At 31.3% G+C, this 25,341-nt stretch overlaps 1 protein-coding gene across 2 annotated transcripts; it reads right to left on the reverse strand.

Moving 5' to 3' along the window:
• Positions 1–1,481: 1,481 nt before the first annotated feature.
• On the reverse strand, positions 1,482–24,698 carry LOC129807457 (uncharacterized). 2 transcript variants are annotated; one of them, XM_055856745.1, is made up of 5 exons: positions 24,647–24,698; positions 19,265–19,372; positions 7,135–7,334; positions 5,436–5,532; positions 1,482–5,368 (listed from the first exon to the last, which is right to left on the reverse strand). In XM_055856745.1, exons 3-5 carry the CDS (start codon positions 7,222–7,224, stop codon positions 5,223–5,225), a joined length of 333 nt encoding a protein of 110 aa, XP_055712720.1. In that variant the 5' UTR covers positions 7,225–7,334; positions 19,265–19,372; positions 24,647–24,698; the 3' UTR covers positions 1,482–5,222. The 2 variants fall into 2 exon arrangements, with proteins under 2 accessions (XP_055712720.1, XP_055712719.1); XM_055856744.1 differs by lacking the exon at positions 24,647–24,698 and having other exon boundaries at positions 7,135–7,331; positions 19,265–19,323.
• Positions 24,699–25,341: the final 643 nt, after the last annotated feature.

The raw sequence follows: 25,341 nt of genomic DNA on the forward strand, positions 1-25,341 counted from the left end.
AGGAAATGGTTAAATAGGACTTTAGAGACCATTTTCGACTACAAAACCGTAATTTTTGGTGAATAAAAAAAAGAATACTGACAAAACTTTTACAAGATTTTGTATATTATTAGTAAAAAATGTGCAGTATCCGGTATCAACAAGATATCTTGTTGAAAATGAAAAGATTTTACAAAAATCCCTATGACGACAGGGGTAGCCAAACATCTCGTTACTTTTCTATATGGGGCAACGAGATTTTACAAAACTTTTACGAGCGATTTTTATCAGAGTAGCTGAAGAACAACTGATTGTCTGCAAGAGCGTTATGCCAGAGAAAAGCATGAGTACTCCATGCACATAGTATCATGCAGCACATCGAAAGCCGTGTTCACTATTGGACGATAAAGATGCACACCCTTTACCCTAGAGGGCTAACCCTAGGGACAAAGCACATTGTGTACTCAATCAGTCTTTACGGAAACAAAATAACAGCAAGGCCTTTAGCCGCGAAACCGATACATATCTCATAACACATAGATTCAATCCTTTCTTTTCAGAATACGTACAGCTAAAGTTACTCGGTATTCTCTTAGTTCATCGTAAAATTTTCAAAGTCACTTACAGTAGACTCTCTCTCAATCGGGAATATGGGGCGAAATGTCATCCGGTTTAGCGATAGAATTGAGCGTCAAAGCCTTTGTAAATTCCACAAAAAGCGCTCAATTATAAAGAATCATGATAAAATAGGAAGAACTACAGCGAATTTGAGCGAATTAGCTTCATAATTAGGGCAGAATCACATTGTCAGTAAAATGCTCACCGTCACCGTCAAAGCCCTCACCGTTTTTCGTTGATTTACGCATTTTCATTGCAATTCTTACGCAAATTTTCCATTACGATATTACCTTGTCTCATACTCGGTGGCACTAGGTGAAAATAGTACAAGAAAATTGAATAAATAAAGCGAAAATGCGATAAACGGTGAGCAAAAAAAACTGTACAATTTTTTGCTACAATTTTTCGTACAGTTTTTTTGCTCACCGTTTATCGCTTTTTCGTTTTATTTCTTCAATTTTCTTATATTATTTTCACCTAGTGTCACCGAGTATGAGATAAGGTAACACAGTAATTGAGAATTTGCGTAAGAATTGCAATGAAAATGCGTAAATCAACGAAATACGGCGAGGGCTTTGACGGTGACGGTGAGCATTTTACTGTCAATGTGATTCTGCCCTTAAACGTGAAAATCGTCAACAAAATTTGTCGCCCGATTGAAAAAGAGCCGATTGAGTGAGAGTCTACTGTATTTACCTAGTTTACCCCCAAAATTACTAAAAGTTCAGGTAAACTAAATAAGTTTTCCAACCTCAATATATAATATTTGAGACACCCTATTAAAAAACCATAATGCCTAAGATACCGTATTATGTGTAAATAGTGAATGAAACCAAAAAATCCGAAAGCATCTGTTTCATCCCTGAAAGCACTGTCACTCCACGTTTTTTTTCCCTCAAGTGATTCGCATTTTTTTATTAACTTTTTATTCATCTTTATCATCAAATGTAAGTTTATAACATTTTCCTCTCTGCCTTTTTTTTCATTTCAAATTATCTACATAAACATGCTATAAATACACATTTACATTTCTGCACAAATATAGATTCTTTCCTCACACCACGCAATCAGAACATATTTCTTAAAGAATTGATGATGTGAAAATTGGTTCCATGTTTTCTCAGTGGTTATTAATGAAAAAGAAATCTAGAATTTCCATCGCTTCGTTATAAAGCTTTTCTGCACTTTCCAATATTTGCCATATTTGTCTTTCGTCAAACTTTGTAGATTCTTTTCTTTTGTCATTATTAAGAATAAAGCTATAGTTTACCACATTAGAATTTTGTGTTATGTTTTATATAACACATTTTATCGTAATGTTTGTTTCATTAAAAACTACGTTTTGAATTTCTATAAAATTGCAACTGGATGGACAATTTTTATGCGAAATACATATCATTATCAATTACAGAGTGTAATAAAATTTTGATTCATATTTCCTCTATTTTATTATTCACCAAAAATCCCCTTCATTTACTGCCCAGCAGTAATTTGGAGCAATTTTGATGAGAAGGTATTAAATGAAATTGAAATTTGGCACAGTTATTATTTATACGTTGTCAAATTCTCTAATCATTTCTTTTAATTAAAGTGAAACTCTTTTCTTTTAAAATTACATGACTAGCAACAGGAATACCTTTTGAAAGACAAGACAGTAATCAATTAAATATGGAAAATTACTAACACTTATTAACACCATAGAGATAGAGATAGAAAGGTAAAGATGAAGATTTAGTGATTTAACCAAAAGGTTTAATGTATCTATTTAAAAACACGCTTAAAATAAAAATTTGTAAAATATTTACTGAGCTGTGTATATCAATAAGCATCTAATCACATAATTTTTTTAGTGTTACCACAAGTTGTAGTGAAAGGTGAATGTCTGAAGGCTAACTCATTCTGATTTTTGCTGCAAGGGTTTCTGGTTTCTCGAGTTCCGCTATGCAATTCTCGGGTTTCTCGGGTTTCGCGAAACGTTTCTCAGACAATTATTGACAAGTGTTTCGAGTGTTTTTCAATATGAGTTACCCCTCGTAAATGTCTCAGATAAAAAAAATGATTTCATACTATGCTTATTTTTAAAAATGGTAAATAGATACAACTTGCATATTACTTGTTTCAAATGTTACAATAAAATCTCTTTAATCAGGTTTTCAAATAAAAGATCTAATTTATTAATGTGTTCTAAATCAGCAATGTTATTGATACTATTTGATCACTGGAGTAGAGACAGGAAAAAGTGTTAAAATAATATAAGAATACTTATATTGTGCCCAAAGTTATGTGTGCTACCTTAATAATTTCTTTTGCGAAATCATGTTTAAAAAATTAGACACAAGTGTAAAATTGATGGAAAGGTTTTATTAATTCTTCTCCATCTTTATTGATTTTGAGATACTTTAACCCTTTAAGGACGATTGGAACACCGGTGTCCCATAAATAAAATAATTTTTCCTGACTACCTAAAGTTATTTTCTTCTTATGTTTATACGTAATTGCAAAGTAGAAGATTGAAGGAATCTAGGATATTTTTTACAATTCTACAGCTATTTGCTATATAGTAAATTTTTAGGCTAAAAAATAACAAATTTTTAAATTCTCATATTGAAAATTGATTTTAATTATTTTTTATACTTCCAATTTTTTTAAGCAAAACCGTTATGGGAATAAAAACTACAATACTCAAACATAATATTTTTCATTAGAGTGAAAATTATCTATCATTGGTATCGTCAGAAAAAATCGTTATCGGTTATGAACCGATTCATTACCGGTTCAGTTTTATAGGAAATTCCAAGACCATTCCAACCAGCTCAAACGCGACCCCAATCGGTTGATAAATGCGCTCTCTTAGGGTAAGTGCTCATAATTTTGGACAGTTTCTTATTTTGGACACTTTGAGGGTAAAATTGGACACTAAAAATAAATTGATTAAAATGATGGATTTTTATTCCAATATTTGATAAAAAATGAATTCTATCTAAATATTTGTTCTTTTTGGAAGATTTTGACACTAAATACGTTAAATTTTGAATATGATTTGAGTTGAAATTGCTTTGTTGAAAATTCAGTGTGAGCAATTGCTTACGAGAAATATGACAGAACTTCGTGGCTTACTTGAGTCTTATTTAGTTTTGGTGAAGTACTAACAAAGTTTGTTCGCTGTTTTTGAGTGATATTATTGAATATTCATTGAATATTGTGTTGATTCACGTTACTGATGATTTGTACATTTGACCTGAAGTGAGATTTGCCTTGTGAATTATATTTTTCGTGTGAAAAATGGGAAATTTTTTAAGACATTCACCAGTGAGGTGATGATTCTTATTTTGGACAGGTGTTTTTCTCACGAAATTTCGTGAAGTTTTAGCTTTTGTGATGACTAGGTTGGACAAATGCCTGGAGAAACAAAGGAGCATCATCTCTACGAAAGAGATGTAGCGAGAAATGCCTTGAAAGGCTCCCAGGTCAGGGAATGAGCGAATCTGCACGTACTTGGAGTATCGAAGTCAACTCACTTTAATGAATGATATGGAAAGTTTCCGGGCTTCTGTGCCATTCTACGTTTCCCTTACATGAACAGGAAGAAGACTTGGTAAGATTGGTTCATCAAATGAAGAACAATGGGCATCCTATTGAGGCGGATTAGCTGTCCAAATTTACAGCCAAGTTGGACAAATTAATAAACAAGTTGTCCAAAATAAGAGCCAAGGTCACCTCTACTTATCAATTCATTTTTAAATTTAAACGTATTAAAACTAATTTTAATAAAAATAAGACGATAAATAGCTTGCTAAGTTTCCAAACAACCCTTCTGAAAAGAGAGTAACAAGAAATGTCAATTAGTATAGAAAATATCGCACTTCAAACTTGGAACTTCAATGCTTATAAGCAGACTGTCCAAAATTATAAGCACTTCCCCTAGAGCCTTTTTAACTATCAAAAAAATATCAACATTTTTTCACGTTAATTTTACAACATTTCATCAGTAATTTTTTATTCATAAGGGCATCAGTAACCCTTGACCCCCTTGATACAACTAAAAGAAAGGCAAAATTTACACCAAATTCGAAAAATTATCGGAAAATGATAAAGAGATCAAAAATTTTACCTAATTCCATCAGTTCTACACTTGTGCCAAATAAAGTACTTTCTTTACATTTGTTGAACTTATTAAACGTTTTTATATTCTATTTTTTTTTGATAATCTTCCTCCTTACATGTCTATTATTAAAATTTACAATCTACGATCTTAAGAGTTAATTATGTTCTATAAATACTATAGGGACTTTCGTGCTCATTTGCATTTTCATAAATTTTCACGGTAAGTTTCTCTTTTCAACTAAAAAAATATTAAGGTAATTTCTTTATACAATTTCCATTTCTTCAGTATATTTTTATACACTATAAGATTTTGTTCTGATATTTTTTGGATTTTTTTTTTGAAAACTATACAGTATAGTAGTGAGAAATATTTTGAATTGTTCCTTTAGAATCACGAATGTAAAACTATTAGTTAGTTTAATCACCTTCTTTTGTTGGGAAATTTCCAAACAGAGTAAAGCATTAATGCCCATCTTGGGGTTATATCAATATTTTGTGGATTAGCTTGGAATAATGGGAAATCAAACAGCTTCAGCACTGGATTCTGTAAGGACGAGTTGATGAATGTCCACAGCGGACCTAGTCTTTCGGGACGGCTGCAATGGCGAAAAAACTGGAGGACCTACAAAAACAGAATTCTGCCTAGGCCTCGAATACATCGGAAGTCCTAGTGGTAAAAAAACACAACATTGTCAAGTGATTTGCACATTTCTATTGCAGCACAATTCTCTTACCTCTTGAATAAATTAGATTTTGCTGTGGAATCTGTCCTGAACAGTTGCCAAAGGTGGGCATTTGAACTGATATTCCCATCTTGGATACTGATGCTCTCTGGTTGAGGACGGAAAAGATACATTGTTAAAATATAAAGAACGAATTTTCACTAGCACAAAAGAAAAACGTTAGTGAATGTTTTATAACATATGTACAAATTTTCTATAGCAAAACCCACATTCGATTCTAAAAACCCAGTATCAAACTTAAATGGAACTGCAAAGATATATTTGAAATAGTACAGTAAGCGCTATACTATTTCAAGCTATTGAATGTATGTATAATAATTCTATATAAAAGCAAACTTTTGCAAATAATAAGTATTGCATTTCCGAAACTCATAGAACAGTTTCAATATATTAATTGTGATTTTCCCCTAAAGATCCCAAAGAAACAAGCCATTTATATAAACTTATTTTCAGAAGTTATACAATACGGCTCCAGTAGTTGTAGTCGTAGTTTTCTAAGTTATTAGTTATTGTAAGAACTACACTTCTCAAATTCTTATGCCCTAGACACACTTACGACTTAAGCCGAGAGACGACTTAGTGGAAAATGATAGAAATGTAGTTTAACCATTATTTCTAATATAATTACGCTAAGTCGTCACTCGGCTAATCCTCAGGTCTGTCAAGGCCCTTACTTAACAAAGAAGTTTAAATGTTTGACATTTAATCTGGAATTTTATTTATTAACTGATCGAACTCAATGAGAAAGCAGTTAAAATCCACTTTTTCCAACTTATCATCTTGCCTGGAGCACAAATAGTAAGAGATATCGATTTCCAATCTTCTGGATACTTTCCATTCGGTTAAGAAATACCGAAACTTCTAATCATTATTTCCAGACTCTTTTTCCTTGTACCCCTCAGCTCTCTCCAAAACCACGTTTTTTGGGGACAGTTCAAAAACGCGTCGCGTGATTTTTTTTTTCATTTTTAGATATAAGTTTACAATTTCATTGTCTTTCACAGAATTTCGTAAAAATGATATATTAACCGCACTTACCGAAATTTTATTTATTCACATAAAGTAATTAGTGAAACTGCTTTGTATTATAGAGTTAAATAAAAATCATCAAAAACATGTTTTTCGTTTTCACGAAAAACATGTCTTTATAGCTCGTGACACCGTAATACGAGCTTCAGATCTAAGGCTTAGTCGTCGAAAATTTTTAGGAAATTTTGTCTTGGAAATGGACTTTTAGTGGGAATTAATCTATGTGAATCAGAAGAATAAATTAACTTGGTTGCTATTTAGGGTTTTGAGGCTTTCGGAAACTAGGCTAAACCTCTAGTCTGAAGGCAATCTAACTCTAAATTACTTTTCAAGCCTATTTGATTATGTAAAATACACTAACAATTTTGAAGATCTAAAAATACATTTTAAATGCAACTTGTAAATTTTAGTGCAACTTAAGTAGAAATAACCAAAACCTAATTATTCTCAGTGTATTTCAACCATACAAAAATTTTCTTTTTTATAGCTTAAGATTTAATATATTTAATATGATTTTTGGAATATGAAAATAAAACGTTTTCTTTAATTTAATTATAAATTATTTATAATTCGTTTTATTATGAAATAAATTTTTAAACAAATTTAACGGGCGTTCTAAAAATAAATTTAATTAAAAAAATCTAATGAATTTCCTATTCACCTTGTTGTGCACAGAGATGCTGTCAATTTCAGCGAGTGGACAAGAACTTCGATGTTGCTGTTGGAATTTTGGCTGATACGGTTCTAGCATTCGAATTTTGCCCCATCGATGAAAAAATAGTGCAATAGCTCCCACCCACAATATCAGCACAAAGAGCACAATAAGAACTTCCTCTGTGCGAACTATTATCTTTGGTCCTGCTGAAATAGGAGAAAAAATGCAAGTAAATTATTAAGCATGACGAAAATCACTCAATTCTACTATATTTCAACTAGATTATAGAAAAGGTTTAGTAAAATAGAAGCAAGTGAAGAAAAGGAGAAGGCAATACAACATGAATTTTGAAATAACTTCCGCAGTTAAGCATTTGACTTTTCCTGATGAATTTTTAACGTATTTCAAATAGATGTAAACTGCTTGGCAATTTCCTGTCTCCACAAAAATAAAAACATAAAATCCATGAAATAAATAAAGGGGTGGCAAAGCATTCCAGTCTTGTGGAATGCTCGAACTCGTGATGTGATTTGCACTAGAAATTATTAAAAAAAAACCTTTAAGTGAACTTTCGGTTTAATGATGTTCAGCAGATAGTGTAACGGGAAAAAGACGTTTATTGATTGAGAAAATCAAGTAAAGTATAATAATATAATAAGTATAATAATAAATAATCATGGTAAAATTATAAGGGCCAAACTGATCCTTTTTCAAAAAAAAGGATCATAATTGATGCTTTGAAAGGACCACTTGTGTCCCTTGAAATTTTGCATGAACATTTATTACGATAGATTTTGTATTATCGTAAACTTATTACTCATATCATATTTATCTCATCTGAGCGAACACTACAGATGTCTTTTCATTATTTTTATTCAATTTGGAATTTAGTTGTTTTTTTCCTTTCTTTTGTGGATGGTTCTGTGCAATATGTTGAAAAAAAAACAGCGTTGAAAAGATCTGTGAGACTGAAAGTTTAATCATTTTACTCTCACAAATGCTATTTCACTTTTAAAATGGACATGGATTAACAAAAATTTCTCTAAAATAATTCGTATATAAAATCTCAACTTACATGACATAAATAAACAAATTCTCTGGTGTTCATAAAACATAATCTAAATTATAATCCCAAAAAATAAACTTGAATACCGTACATTTAAAAAAAAAATAACTCTTCAAATAAAGTTATAAAATTTACTGTTCAAACTTCGTATAAAGTTAATAAAAACGAATATACTTATGGAGTTCAGATCCAGGAGAAAGAAAAGAATTATATACTCCTTACAGAAAAATAAATAGTAAATCAGAAGGTTCCAAGGATTGCCGTTTCTCGTTCTGGGTGAACTTTCTGTTCAGTTCTAGTAATATTTTCATTGTAACGAAATTTCATAGCCCTTGGAAAATTTTTGTTACGATAGAATAGTGTACACAGGAACAAAGGGTAAACGGGGTACAGAAAAGGAGCACAATCCTTTTTGGGAGTGGGATTTTATGTATCAAAAATAAATAAATGAAATCAATCCCGGAAATATGAGGTAAGCTTTTCAGAAAGTCACTTGAAAAGAAATCCGGGGATTGTCAAATAAGCGGACAAAAATATTTGTCATAAACTAATAACAATTGAGATTGAATTGAATGTAAAATTCTTCAATAGTAATACTTTTTTCGATTGATTCATAACACCAATTGAAAAATTCATGGACTAAAGCATTACTGAAATGGATGGATCGATGGATAAAAAATAAATAAACTAATTGACTTTTTATTAATTATTTTTTCCTAATTAAATTGTCAGTGAAAAAGCATAAATAATTATATTTCAAAATGTAATATAAAATTTAAATTAAAAATTTGAAGACTTGCTATATAAATGACAAGTAAGAAGTATTAGTTTTGATATTATTGAAGCATGGAAAATTATATTAAATTTCTGGATACAATATTTTCTTATTCTTATATAATTCAAGATCAATGAATTAAGATTAATATTTATGACGATTGCTACAGGTCTTGAGCAATGTAAATTACAGTAGCTGAAAATTCATTATATATATAACAAAAAAAAATAAAAGCTGAACATCCTGTATAGTCCTGACATACCTGAACATTTGCAATTAAATATTTGTCGTATTTCAGTATAAATGTTGCTCGCATTAATTATACGCTTCACTTAAAATTTTTGTTTTTCTTCTAGTAATAGTTCAATATTTCAAAATTTTCTGTATGTCGAAATACAGCAATGTGAAAATTATACATTTTGCAATGTCCACTAACCACACACTCATCTTTCATATGTTCCCACATTAATATTACGCTATTTTAAAAACTGATATTTTTTCTTTTCACAATTACTTCATTCCTATGACGAGGATTGGGTACCAATTTCAGTTGTGTTACTGATGAAATTTGTATTTGCAGATATAAAAGGGGTGGCAAAGCGTCCCAGGCTTTGCTAAATGCACGAACTCGTGACTTAGATGCTATCTCTCAAAAGTACTTTCGCGTGATTTACTGTTTACCGAAAGATCCATCGAAAGATCCCCCTCCGTTACTCGAAAGATCCCACAAAATTGTTTTAAGAATAATAAAATTAATTTTCGGACAAAAATTACTTATCGTTTCATAACCGATTTGAACGGATTTATAAATCATTCAAAACATTGCCCAAATTAACTTACGACTAATATAATTAAATCGGCTCAAAACCGATTGGAACCAGTTCAGTTTTATCGGAAATTCAAAGACCTTTCCAACGAGACCATACACGACAATATTCGATTTATAAATACGCTCTCTAGAGCATTTTTAACCTTTAACTTTGAAAAACCGTTATTCGGAATGATTCAACTGAATTTTCGTATATGGTTAACCCTCTAACGGGTAAGACCGCCTCCAGGCGGTCTTCACAAAAATCACATTTAAAGCAACAATAAAGGTTTTATTTATTTAAGAGTTCTATAGTGTCCTCGGTAATAGTCTTATAAACATCTCTTGAAAGTTTGAACTCATTTTGACCCTTCGTTTCGTTGCTATTCCCAGTTTTGTGTGACAGGTCAGAGAAAAAGCAACAAAAAATATTAGTGCAAAAAAACTCTTTTCCAATTTCCAAAAAAATACCGATTTAAAGTTATCTGACTAAAATAAATTTATTTTTTACTGAAAGATATGTCATTCTACTTTGTATATTTTATTTAAAAAAATTTGAAAAAACTAAAAATGTGAATTTTAGAAGCAAAAAGAGTTTCAAATTTTTTTAAATATTTTCTCACCTAGCGCCTAAACTAAAAGAGATAATGAAGAATGGATGGTTTTTTCAACTTTATTGGATTATAATTATCCAAGAAAATATTGTTTTAGAGTTTTTTTTCGCATATTAAAGAAAACACAGTTAGAGGGTTAAAATGTTCGCCTGTATAATCCTCTAAAACTGAATCCCAAAACTGAAAAAGGTGAGGGGCGAAGGAAAAATGAGGAGCATGTTAACGATCCTGGGGTCGACTTATGGGAGGGGGGGGTTCCTCTTGGATCCCATGGTGTTATCTCTAACCGTTTGCGATCTAGAGCTGGCGACAGCCGGACGGATAGACTAACAGACGGAAAAAAAGCGTGACGACATTTTTTAGAAATCGTCTGAAACCCGAAGATTTGATGAGAAAAGTGAAAAAGGGTTTTGAAAAGTTGCAATTCAATCATCCCATTTTAGCCATTAAAAGAACAATTTGTTCAATATATGATTTATTCTTCAGAAAGGATTTCAAGAATAAGATAAATAAATCACAATAAGTGATGCAATTCTGACGCCGTCACATTGCTATCCCGCCAAAATTTTCCCGATTTTGCGAAATAGAAATACACATCATACACAGAGTCTTCACTCTGTATGAGTGGACACGGATAAAGAGTGTGGCGCTCTCAGCGGGATGGCATGTGTAGTAGTGCACAAAAAGCGGAATAATTGCTGTTATTATGAATATCCCGCGAATTTTATCTCGCGAGCTCCTGGAGGTCGCGAATTGGAAAAATAAATGCATTTTATGTGAAAATTTCGCGGTTTAGTGCACAAAAAATATTTGTTAAAATTGTTTTATATTTAATTTATACTATGATTTATAATTATAAATAACACTGTCCACGATGAAAAATTGAAATGATTATCGATGAACACTTTGGGGTTTCTTGGTGCCTCCTGAACATATCTCACGAAGGTACTCATTTGTGTAATATGGTTATATGATTCGGACGTCAAAATTCTAAGATATTTTAATGTGAAAATTCTCAAGAAATGGGTAGAATTATTTTTATTAAGTTCATGTTACCTCAATAATGGTACTTAGAAGGATGTTGGTGTACAGAAACGGTTCGTGGAAGACAATTCAAAGAAGACTGCCCTAGAACCAACCACTTTCTTATATTTTAATTTTTAATTTCTTATACTTATGGGACACCTGTGTTCAAAAACCATTTCGATATCGAATTTTCAAATATGAATGTTTATAATCACTTTAGACGGCCTATTTTCAATCGATTTGCTTAAATTAGGATTTTTTTCGCGTATATTACTTTTTAATTTGTTCGTATGCTTGTTACTCATGCTAAGATATTTTAAAACCTACTTTCTTAAGCAGTGTCTTATTTTTGAATGGTTTATTTTTTAATTTATCAATTAATTTAATCGGTAGTAATGCGGTATGTACCCAAAAAGCATGCGAAAAGATGATACACGGATAGCTCTTTTCCGTGAGTTCGAGCACTCCGCAAAGCCGGGACGATTTGCCATGTCTTTTTCTATAATTTTCTTCATTTTCCTCATAAATACCTGAATACCATTCGAATCCACGAAAAGGATTGCGCAGGACTACTTATTTTCTTTACGAAAAAAGAGCAAAGTCACTGAAGATCATAAATACTAAAAAGTTAAGGTGTTCAAAGAAATTCTAATCAAATAATTTAGGAATATATAACACGGTGATGATATCTGTACAATCTTCTCTTTTATTCTCTCATACAACCTGCATCATTTCTTATATAAGACAGTACAAAGGTCATCACTGTGAATATATTTTTACATCTATTTCCATCACAACAATTTTCATCTTGTGAAAGGTGTTTCTGTGTTTAAATGTGAATAATTTGCTCAAAAATGCACAAAATATGAGCTGAAGCGGCTTCACACACACAACCACCATTCCGAAAAATCTGGATAAATTTCGTGACGGACATCGGAATTGGGGGGCTGATTTCTTTCGTAAATGCAAAATTTATTGGAAAACTCAACAATGTATAGTTTTCATAGTGATATGCATTTTCTAAGAATTGTATGTTCAATCTTTGATTCTGTCATTATTCCTTTAATGTTATTCCAAGGACAAACAAGATAAGGGGTATTTCAAGAATTTCTGTAAACCATTTCAACCTCAGGGGCACCTGTCTGAGACATTGTATGCGATAAGAAATCCTATAACCAGGATGTATGCTACACATATAGAACAAGGCTTCTTGGTGAGACAAATGCAGGCGAGAAGGTACTTTGCTTTATCTCTTTGAGAGAGACGAATACAAAATTTTCCCTCATACCACAATATGCGTCCCTGTGTCATCTAAGGAGCGAAGAAAGCTCCAAAGAACTAAAATAAGTAGACTATAAAAGTTTCTCTTGTCTCATGACTTTTTCTTCTCACTTATGCAGAAGAGGATTTCTTGAGGCTTTTCTCCTTCATTTTTACTCGAGGCAAAACAATAGGGATTGTGTGTGTTGATGGTGAATATAAATAAGTAAATTCGAGAAATACGATATGACTGACATAATAATTTCATTTAACGCTCTCCAAAAAAATTTCAACATGAATTCGTAAAGACTAATGACATAAAATATTTATGGCAGAAAAGGAATGCTAGACAACTTAAAGATAATCGATAGAAATTGCGATGGAAAGTGCAAGATGGGGAAAATTATAGCAAATACGCAACAGGATTCAGAAAATGGGACAAAAGCTTGGAAGTGATATAGTAAATGAGATTGCTTAATTGAAAAAAATTGATGGTATTCAAGTTTGGACAAAAGTTTAATTGTTTTCATTGAACTTTGGAAAAATATCTAAAATATCATATTTAAGCTTATTATATTTTGAATTACTTGAATTTAAATTGAATTTACTTGTTTATCTCTCCCATATGTTCGTTTTAGTCTACCTCCGTGCGACCATCGTCATCTTAGCGTTTAGAAAAATCTACAGGGAAAAGGGACGAAAATTTCTTATGTTAATCGGATCCCTGTAACAGAATTGTATGGTTGCGTATACCAAGAAGGATCGTGTGTTCCCAAAAGAAACGGAACCGTGTGAGATGATTGAGTTCTAGAACTCAAAATGGCTCCCTCAGGCCTGAAATTTGGTTTTGCGGTTTAAGTCCTCTAATTTCATAACATTCTATAGGTTTGAACCTTGAAACTCTTAAAAATCAAATACCATCCATGCTATTTTCAAATTTTGATTTTTTCGGAAATTAAACGAAATCTTTAGCCCCGTATGAAAGGGCGAATAAATAAAGGATTATATTCGCAAAATAATTTCAAAAATGTAACTTTTTATTGAAAAACAAAATGAGGACATAAATATCCAATTTGACCAAAAATTTCAATTTTTGTAACGACAGAAGTCTGAAAGGTTACTTTGGCAAAGTTTAAGCTCCATCAGAGTATAAATGAATTTCGCAACGATTTCACTATGAAAGATTATTACGATTTATACACAATTTCACATTCAATTTCAATATGAAATTAATTGGTTGGCATAGCTATTGAGAGTCCTCTTGCACGTTTATTTTCTCAGTAAAGTCTCTTACCAGCAATTTTATTGATTTTTTTTTCACTCAGAAGAAGGCAGGAAAATTGTTAAAATATTTATATATGTCACACACACAACTTCTCCTTTTGTTCTTTTTCCTTGCCACCACAGCACAACACCTTGGAATTGAAAAGTGGCAGCAGCAAAAACACCTACAAATCTTATTTGCACTAAAAAATCAATTTTTCATCAGATTTAAATTTAAAGCAAATTTTGTATTTAAGTATTTGCAGTCTTCCAGTTTTGGACAAGGAATTCGTTTTTTTTTTAAATCAAAAGACTTCAAATTATGAAAGCATTCGATCTTTAGTGTGGGTCTTCTCCCGTTCCGTTTATTTCAGAAACTTTTTAGACAGTGCTCTACAATCTCCTACTTACTCAATTAAACGCATTTTACAATTTGAAATTTTATCTTACGTCTACTTACACTACAGTTTACCACTTTAACTTTGAGAATTTTTTATTAAATTTCAGACTAACTTTTTAACAATATATAATTGCATTTGTTTTTAAACGTCCTCGTTTAGCTTAAGGGGTTATATATAAAAGTACGACAAAAATTAACGGTTATTTTATGAATTTTTTGTAACTTTGCTAATGAGTCGACAGATATGAAATTTTCACGGGTTGTATTAAGGAACACAAAAATATTTTTTCATTTCAATTTTGAATAAAAAATGGCGGCTCACCAGTGCGTGAACTCAGGATAGATTTTTTTAAGCGCTCCACGGCTAGCAGTAAAACCCGAGTAATTTTTATCCGATTGACTTAAAACTTCCAGCATAAACTTTGACTTTCAGTGTAAATGCATAGATAGACTCTATAGAAATACACACTATTATTAAGTAATATTGATTTCTGCAAATTTGGAAGCGACTTGACGATAGAAAGATCAAAAAATCAACTTTATTTGTTTTTAACAAATGTAATTATTTATCAATCTTTATATTTGTGTGTACTTATATAGAGAATCTATGTAAGCATGTATACTAAAAATTTCAGGAAAATCGGATAAAACTTACTCCAGTTCTACTGTTATCCGCGATTGAAAACGTAATTTCCAGAAAAACGCGTTTATACTTTAGCAATGTGTGGAAAATACATGTGTTTTCGTAAAGCACTTAAAAATCCTTTCAACAAAAGATCATACCCTACAAGCCTTATATCATGTTTAACATGTTTTTACGTTATTTACCCTCATAAAATAAAAAGAACGATAATAAAAAAAATTGTGAATTGGATATAACCCCTTAACTGAGATCTTTGGGTTTCTTTCATTAGCCCAACGAGTCCTTTTTGAAATCAAGGGAATGATCATATTGATCACTAACTTTTTACAGGCACCTTTAAGCCCTTATCGTTTCGAAAGTGAGATACGGGGAAGTGGGCCACTTTTTAAATTTGAATGCAATCTTATTTATATTATTTTAGGAAACCAGAATAAATTTATATTCAAAATTATATTATTATATAAAAAAATTAAGAGAAGATATTTCTGTATTAACGTGATTTTCTCTAAGAAAGATTCACATGTAAAAGTTATCGATAGACACATTTTACAAAATTTTCTCGACTTCATATGTAGCTGAATTTAATTAAGCAATGAAGTGGTTTTTAAGTACGGGAAAAGCCAACAAAATAATGATAAAATTATTGAGACTTTGTCAATTTTAATTAAATACATAATGCCTAATTCTCATGTGGCTTATAGACATAAATGACGAATGTAGTTACTGGTTGTTACACTATTATTAAATATTAAAGGAACATAATGCCAGTCCCTGGACATTGTGTCATGATTAAATCACGATTCATGATTGATTTAAAAAATTATCTTCACAATTTTATTACATGCATAATGTATTTATATTCGACGTAAAATTACAATATAATATCGATAATATCTGTCATATCTGTATAAATAATTTATTAGGATTTGAGAAAACAATATGAATAAAATATTCTCAATTTTCTACACAGCTTATTCAATCATGAAAATATTAATTAAAAGCTTGAAAAACTTTGGTCAGAATTATAGTAAATTTATTCAGTATCAGTTACATATAAAATTTGTTTTATAAATTCATTTTATAAATTTGTTTTATAAATTTGTTTTTAAAATTTATTTGTTTATGCAACAAAAATCTAAAAAAAATAATTGACATTCCGATTTTTACTGAAAAATGATTATACTTATAAAATTGATAACCTCTCCATAAGAAGTGTTTATAAAAATACTAAACACTGTTATGTAAAACAAACATAGAATTTACAGTAAAATTATAATGATATCCATGATGAGATTGTTCAATAATTTGTGAAATTTTCGCAAACTGTGAAGTATTTGGTTGGAGTGTTTAAGGAGTTTAATTAATTCATCTGCGTGCCGCGACAGTGATTACGAAATATTAGCAAAATTTTCCATTTTGAATAACGCGACTCTATAATTACAGATCGTTGTATGAATATGGTATTTTGGAGGGAGAATTTTCCGCTGAATCCATTGGGTTTTTGTCACGTTTTAACCATTTCTTAACTATCATGAAATCACAATCAATTGTTCGATATTGGGCTGATAATATTGAATATTTATGGCATGTGGGTGTCGAGGGAACGCATATAACGCTTGAAAATGCTGTATGGAGTCAATTTGGGGATTTCACATCACATAATTTCTCAAAATAATGAACCAATTTATGACATTATTCCCACAATCCTGAACAATTTTCAATCTTCATATTATTCAGAATCAACCAATCGTGATTAATTTATGCTGAATGCTATGGGCATAGAACAATGCAAATTAATTATACGAGCATCGACAGTTGAACATAAATAAAATATGAGAGCATCCCATATATTCCTGAACAATCACAAACGAAAGACTTGTCGTATTTCAGTATATGTGTTTCTCGCATGAATTATATGTTTAACTTAAAATATTTGATTTCCTTTTATTAACGCTAAAATGTCTAATTTTTTTTAATGCAGAAATTCACTGAAGTACAGGGAAGTGAAAATCAGAAACTTTTACAATATCCCATCGCCCCAAACTCCTCCCCATTCCCCAACAAAAATTTTTCGCTATTTTAAAAGTCGTCAATTTTTCTTTTCACAATTCTTAGCATATTTAGCTATGTCTTATTGCGTCTACACACTAAATAAATTCATGTCTATATTTTAGCAAATTCCCTATGTTTGTGTAGGAAAAACTCTTCATTATGGACATAAATTTCTCTAGTGTGTAGAGGCCATTAGAGCTGTTCATTTAAAAAAAAACTCAAACCCCCCAATCCCATTTCGCTTCTAATTTTCAGAATTTAGTCATTGGAAGCGTATTGAAGTACAAATTCATCATATCAACACTAGGAGCACTGAGGCCGAGAAAAATACGTTCAAAAGGAAAGAGTCTCAAATGTCTCGGCTTCTGAGGAAAAATACGATCAAGTTCTTTAAAAAAATTATAGACAAATATTACGTTTACAATATTTTACTCGTTTTTAATTTTAGCTTGAATTAAAAATGAACAAACAAACAAATCTCTATACGATTAATAAATCAGCATAAGTACATGTATATTTCCTTAATTAACGTGAGTACAATACGGATAAAAAAGTCATGGGAAAAAAACTACTACAATAAATGGGTTAGGGGAAATGCTTATAATTTTGTCCAGTTTCTTATTTTGGACACTTTGAGGATAACATTGGACACTAAAAATAAATTGATTAAAATGATGGATTTTTATTCCAATATTTGATGAATAATGAATTCTATCTAAATATTTGTTCTTTTTGGAATATTTTAACACTAAATACGTTAAAATTTGAATATGATTTGAGTTGAAATTGCTTTGTTGAAAATTCAGTGTGAGCAATTGCTTACGAGAAATATGACAGAACTTCGTGGCTTACTTCAGTCTTATTTAGTTTTGGTGAAGTACTAACAAAGTTTGTTCGCTGTTTTTGAGTGATATTATTGAAAATTCATTGAATATTGTGTTGATTCACGTTACTGATGATTTGTACATTTGACCTGAAGTGAGATTTGCCTTGTGAATTATATTTTTCGTGTGAAAAATGGGAAATTTTTTAAGACATTCATCAGTGAGGTGATGATTCTTATTTTGGACATGTGTTTTTCTCACGAAATTTCGTGAAGTTTTAGCTTTTGTGATGACTAGGTTGGACAAATGCCTGGAGAAACAAAGGAGCATCATCTCTACGAAAGAGATGCAGTGAGAAATGCCTTGAAAGGCTCCCGGAAAGGGCAGGGAATGAGCGAATCCGCACGTACTTGGAGTACCGAAGTCAACTCACTTTAATGAATGATATGGAAAGTTTCTGGGCTTCTTGTGACATTCCACGTTTCCCTTACATGACCAGGAAGAGGACTTGGTAAGACTGGTTCATGAAATGAAGAACAATGGGCATCCTGTTGAGGCGGATTAGCTGTCCAAATTTACAGACAAGTTGTAAAAATTAATAACCAAGTTGTCCAAAATAAGAGTCAAATTCACCTCTACATATCAATTCATTTTTAAACGTATTAAAACTAATTTTAGTAAAAATGAGATGATAAATAGCTTGCCAAGTTTCTAAACAATCCTTCTGAAAAGAGAGTAACAAGAAAAGTCAATTAGTATTGAAAATATGGCACTTCAAACTTAGGATATCGATGCTTATATGCAGACTGTCCAAAATTATGAGCACTTCCCCTATGTTACAAAGAATCTAGGTAAAATCAATTTAAAGTCTCTCCATAGAGCTTTATATTGAGTGGAGTCCCTGCATGTCGCCTTAGAACTCATTATCATTGTCATTTGAGCTTGTACATGGTGCACAAGGAGACATTGCAATTACGGAGATATTCATCTGATGCTAATTAAGTCTCTCACTCAAACACAAAACACGAGCTGGCTAGCAAGAGTCAAAGGGGAAAAGGCGATACCAAATGTTTAAAGATGATTATTCACCCTAAATTCAGATACATTCCAAATCCAGCATAATTCCCCAAATTTAGAATCTCTTTGCAGGGGGGAATTGCCGAAAGTTCATTTGACTTCTGGGAGGGATATGGAAATTCTAAATGCAAAACAATAGCATGAGCTCAAACATATAGAACCCTTCGTCCTTAATTTCCAAAGCCTTAAGGGTATCTCTTAATTTGTCCAAGAGCAATCAATTGGTAGCTGACAAATTGCACTCGTTCGTTAAGGGATTGAATTGAAAATATGCCGGAAATGTAAGAGAGCTTGAAACATGCTGGAAAATTGAAACACAGAGACTCACCATCATTTCCTGTGGTCGTATTTATTTCAATTGTTCCTCGTTGGGTCTCTGTAACCCCTTCGCTCACCTCCACGATAACTTCTGGTCCTGGCCAATTTGGGTCCCATTCTGTGAATAAATGAATTATATTCACAGAACAATATATTTTTGGATAAATTTAAATGAGGCTTAAATTCAATTGTGCCTTTTGTATGTTTTATTATTCATGAGATGTTATCTCTTAGTTCTCTATTACTTATTAAAACCAGTAGAATATCTAAGAAGATACAAATAATTTATCATCATATCTTTGAAACAGTATTAATAAATAATTTTTGTCAGCTGTTAAAAACAATATTGGATAAAAAAAAACTTTAAGAAAGGGAAACGGAATATTCTTAAGGAAAGTAAAAATTAAAAATAAATAAATAAGATGCAAATCAACATAGTTTATCCGCATGGCTTTTCTAATTTCATTGAGAAAATTTCCAATTAGGATTATACAGAAAAGGTGACAATTAACTAAACAGTTTTTCAAAAGCACGATTTCCTGTTGTTTAGATAGGGGACCTTTGATTTGGGGTACCTTTGAAGTATGGTTTTGTCTAAAACCATGGTTTTGTTAAACGGAATTGAGCCTTATCATAATGTAATTTAGCTTTCTAATTGGTTTGTCGAGCTAAATTATATCACGGAAAGATCAATCTCCAATTAAAAATAAGAAATAAAAGCTCCATACTTGAATGAATCAAATGTGCCCCAATTTAAAGGTGCCCCACTTCCACCATATTGTTCGGGACCTGGTTTTAGACGTACCTCGCCTAGGGGATGCTACACCTTGCTCTTTGTGGAGTGAATGTAGTTATTTGATGAATTTTAAAGTTAATCCTATACTTCATGCGAGCTACGCAGTAAGTCGGGTATATGTTCTCTCAAGAGCAAACTTTGAGCGTAGATGTATTATCCGCGCTCGAGTGAGTGGGCACAATCGTTACTCTCCTCTGTAGGGGAAACCTTTTCTTGACATACATCGTCTCACATCGTTCTTCACATACATCGTCTCTCTTGCCTTTCATAGACATATGTGATGCCCTCCCGAAGTATAGGCATTAAGTGTAAGAATTATACTTAAGCGAATATCCTGGTATTTTCGTCCCAAAACGAATGTTTGGGCCTGTAAGAGACCCAAAGGCGTATTGTGGAGATAGGGGGGAGGGGTATCTTGAATATTTCACAACCCCTAGCCATTTAAAAGGCAAATTCGTCACAATATAATCATATTATGCCCCGTATTGTAAAAATCTGTTAGGTCCTTTGTAGACCGCCCAGGAGCGCCTTCCCCGTAATGTGAATGCCTCATCCATGATCCTGAAGTTCTATGCAGAGGCGGTGCATTTTATCACGTTTTATCACTAGTTAACATGTCTCTTTTCAGACATTTAGTTATTTGCAGCGAGGAAGACTCAAATTCATAACTGAGAGAGCCAAACCAGAGATATCATCGCTTAGAAATTAATGTTGTTGCTATTTTCCTTTTTGCAAACTAATTTCCTATTGTGAATTAAAAAAAGTGTATTGGGCTTTGCTTTTCCTCTCTTCTGTCTTTTTTCTGTTAAGGATTCCAGTAACTGAACTAAACCACTAATCTGAAGGCCGCTTAAGGCATAATATTAAAATGACTTCTATTTAATAATATATTAATATTAAACAAAAATTAATTTTTTTACTACTCAAAACGGAATATTTAATTCATCATTTCGATTTTTTACTGTCCAGAAATAATGGTTCTTGCTTATTGAACATAAATATTAGAAATATGGTAGATTTGTTGATGTATATGCAGCTTTGCAAATCTAACAATAAGTCATAATTTTGAGTATTTCGCAAAATAGGAAAAGTTTTCATTAGAATTTGTGATTTCAGTTTCATAACAAACAAATTAATTTCTTTAAACGATTTTTCTCATCTAACAATATGAAATGTATTTTTAAAGAATTCTCGATTTATGTCAGTTGTACAGATATGCACTACTCCAACCCCTTTTATACATAAATATTTAAATAATATACATAATAAATATATAAATAATAAACATAAATATTTTCAACTTTTAAAAAAGTTTCATATTAGATAAATTTGCTTTCGTTTTTTTAGATTGACAGAATTTCCATATTTTAAAGCAAAAAAAAGGAAACTTAATAATCAAAAAAGGTAGAGTCTTTCCGCGCAGTATACATTTTTATACTAACTCAGTTATTGAGATGGATTCATCCCCATAATATTCATTAAAAATCCTGTGCACAAAAGGTTTTCATTGACAATGACTAAAGCGTGGAAAAGCGAAGCAGTTCACAGGCATTTTTAAGGGTTTGGCACCACCCTTTGTTGATTTTTTAGCCAACGGAATGTTGTAAGGATATACAAATGTGGGAAATTTAATGTGAAAAATGTATTTTTAGTAAGGTTCATAAACATTAGGTGTACCACAATTTGCACGTACATTGGTTAGATAATAAATGTTATTTATAGAATAAAGGAGTTAACAATTTTATTTTAAGTGGATTTGAATTTAGAAGCTGAATTTTGGGTATTTTTGTAACGCATACAAAGAAATTGAAAAAACTCATTTTAGTTCAGAATTTTGCAAAAGTATGACAATGTCATATAGCAAATTAAAAATTTTTCAAGTGGTAAATTCTGAAAAACTAATCGAATAACCGATCAGTTACTAAGAGCTTTATAGAGTTCTTTCCTATTGCCATTCATTGCGTACTGAGCTTTAATGTTATTCTGTTCACGAATTTGTCACAGAAATTTGTCATAAGACATGTGAATTCAGAGTCTGAAATTTAATCCATCCTTTGCAAACGGATCAAATTTGGATCAATTTGATCTATTTATTTTAACCAGTGAATGTATAAGTTAAAAATTTCTTTTAAATAAAATAGATTCATTCCGATTAAGTTTCATTAGAAGCAAACTTTCTTATCCGATTTTATAGTAATTTTATAACCTTATGTTTTATTACGATTTAACATAAAACGTAAATAGCGTTTTTTCGCTGAAAATGATTTTAGATTTCATGTCATTCTTACAGGGTTAGTATATAACATTTGACTGCTCGAACTCAAAGAGAGCAGTTATATAATTCACTTTTTTTTTTCAAAGCAAAACGGTGAGAGATATCCTTGACGACCCTCCATAAGCCAATATTATCTAGGATAGTCTTTTTTTCCTTTTTCCTACCATCCCTCCCACCCATCTCCTATCCCTCGAAAACGATGTTTTTTGGTGTATTTCGAAATTGGCTCCTAGAATTTTTTCATTTTCGAATATGTTATGGAGACAGTTAAGGTGAATATTTCGTCCTTAGACACCTATGTTCGAAAACATTTCGATATCGAATGTTCGAAGGTCAAAGTTTAACCACTCTTTGGAGCACCTATTTTTCAACCAATTTGCTCAAATTTAGATTTTTTTGAAAGATCTTCAAACTTGCAACACAGTTGCATCGGGCTAATCGGTAATGAATTGGTAATGTACCCGTAAATGATACATCCTTCTCGGGTTTACTTTTTTATTTGTCCGTATGCTTGATACCCACTCTAAAATATTCCAAAATCTGCTTTTCTTAGCCCTTTAACGACGAGACAGTATCGCTGACCGAAAATCAGCAATATGTAAATGAAACCGATAAACAAAACTTGTGAAACGTCTTACATCTAACCTTTGCAAAGCTAACAGAGTATGATTTGGTATATTTTCTGCCTTTATGAACGATAGGAACAAAAATAGCCCAAAATTTGAAGTAATTTTTCTGACGATACCAATGAATGATAATTTTCACTCTAATGAAAAATATTATACTACGTTTGAGTATTGTAAATATTTTAAAACGGTTATGGTTAAAAAAAATTGGAAGTATAAAAAATAATTTCAATCAATTTGTTAATAAGAGAATTTAAAAATTGTTAATTTTCGAGCTTAAAAATTTACTATATATAGCAAATAGCTGGAGATTTGCAAAAAATATCCTAAATTCCTTCAACCTTCTACTTTGCAATTACCTACAAACATAAGAAAAAAAAACTTTAGATAATCTGGTAAAATTATTTTCTTTATGGGACACCGGTGTTCCAATCGTCCTTAAAGGGTTAAGCAAGTTTTTATTTAAGAATGATTTTTTTAATTCAAGAATCAATTTAATCGGTATTAAACCGATATACATTCAAAAAGCACATTTTTCAAGAAGCACGTAAGTTCGAGCACCCGCAAAGCTGGGATGCTTTGCCACCCCTTCTTTTCTCACAAGGACTACATGGAAAAATTCTTTTCGTATCATTGAGAGTTTATAAAGAAAATTTGTTTTTTTTTTTGGTATATTTAATAAGAGAACCTGTAGCCATACATATATAACAAGTTGAGTTTATTTTTATCAATTCCTGTATAATAAAAAATATATGAATTGTACGAGAATTCCATATTTTATGTTCTGTGTTTCCTCCAATTTGCCTTTCCTATCTTTTAGTGAAGAGACTATTTTTGTTAGAAGCAGTTTTTGAAACATGATTTAAAAAGCATATTTTCTGTACAGATAGAGAAAAATGGTTTGCATCAAAATTTTAGAGGAATAATAAAAAATATGTCAACCGCACATTCTTCTTTAATTTACCAGAGATTGTAGAAAAGGCTAATCAAAATATCGCATATTAGCCTGTCAATATTTGCCTCAGAATTTTCGAAAATGGCCTTTGAAGAAGGAGGTAATCTTCTTAGAAGAATCAAGCCTAATAAAAAGTGAAGCTATTTTTCACTTTTCCTTGTAAAAATGTTGCAGATATTGCACCGCAACTTAAACAAATTTCCTCATAGTTCTTGTATTATTTCGGCGAACATTATGAAAAATGTATTTTTAGATAGCTTTCAATGCATGATTTTGAAATATATCAGACTGATAAGTCAATTTTCTTTAGGAAAAAACTTGCCAATAGTCTTCAGTGCCTCTATGCAAAAACGTATGGAAAAATGAAATGTCTAAATGTCTAAATGTCTAAAAATGAATCTACTGACTGCGAATCACTCAGATATTCTAGAAAACAGTAAAAATTGAAAATAGATTTTGCCATTTTTACTCCTTCTGTTAATAAATTTTCAAAAATCCCCATAGGCAGACGATACTCGTTATAAGGAATAATAAGTAGCATTCTCATTAAAAGTCAGCACCCCTGCTACATATTCCCTAAAACTAATTGTTAATTTTTCCGATATGAATAAAATCAAAATTTACAAGGAAGTACTTAAATAATTTAATTAACTGTTGTTCTAGTGCTCTAAAAATGTCACATCAATTATTTGTATAATCGATATTTAATAAAAATACTTTGTGACTTAAGATTTACTCACCTGCCGCAACTCTAGATTGCCTCGGATGATTCGTTGGGTTCTCCAGTTTGAGGTTCTGCTGAAAGATAAAAAAAATCAATAAATATACTTAAAATAATTAAAAATGATTGTAAATTGAAATAAAATTTCATTAGTCCATAATATTTTCAAAGTTTTCAAAACCAATTAATTTTCATTAAATGAATATAAAATTTTTTTTTCAACTACCTGACAAGTTTGGCATCTTTTCAATCTCATGCAATTTCACAATTTACAACGAAAGAAAAATAAGAGAGCAGATGGATGGAAAAAGATGTTATTCAAGCTTAATTTAATGAATAGATGGTGATTGCCCTCATTATAAAAAGAGGAGAAAATGCTTAATTCTCAATTGAAAAATTCCCTAACAAAAGTTTCCACAACAACTCCTCATACTCTGCAAAAATTTAAGCTTTTTATTCCGCAACACGCGTACTCATTTTCAAGTATAAATTTAATAATGAAAATTCTTCAACAAGAGAAAATATCTCATTGTGTTGGCGTATTGAAGGTTCTCAACACCCTCCCTTCATACGTTGCATTTTATGGAGTAAAAAGGCGTGGAAGAAATAAGCGCGTTGAAGAAATTAGTTGAATTATGAAAAGCTGAATGAGCTTTTCTTCCATCTTCTATTTACCGAAAACACATCTCTTGTGAGATGAGAGCCAGTGAGAGC

This window comes from Phlebotomus papatasi, chromosome 3 (assembly GCF_024763615.1).
Source record: "Phlebotomus papatasi isolate M1 chromosome 3, Ppap_2.1, whole genome shotgun sequence".
Taxonomy (NCBI): domain Eukaryota; kingdom Metazoa; phylum Arthropoda; class Insecta; order Diptera; family Psychodidae; genus Phlebotomus; species Phlebotomus papatasi.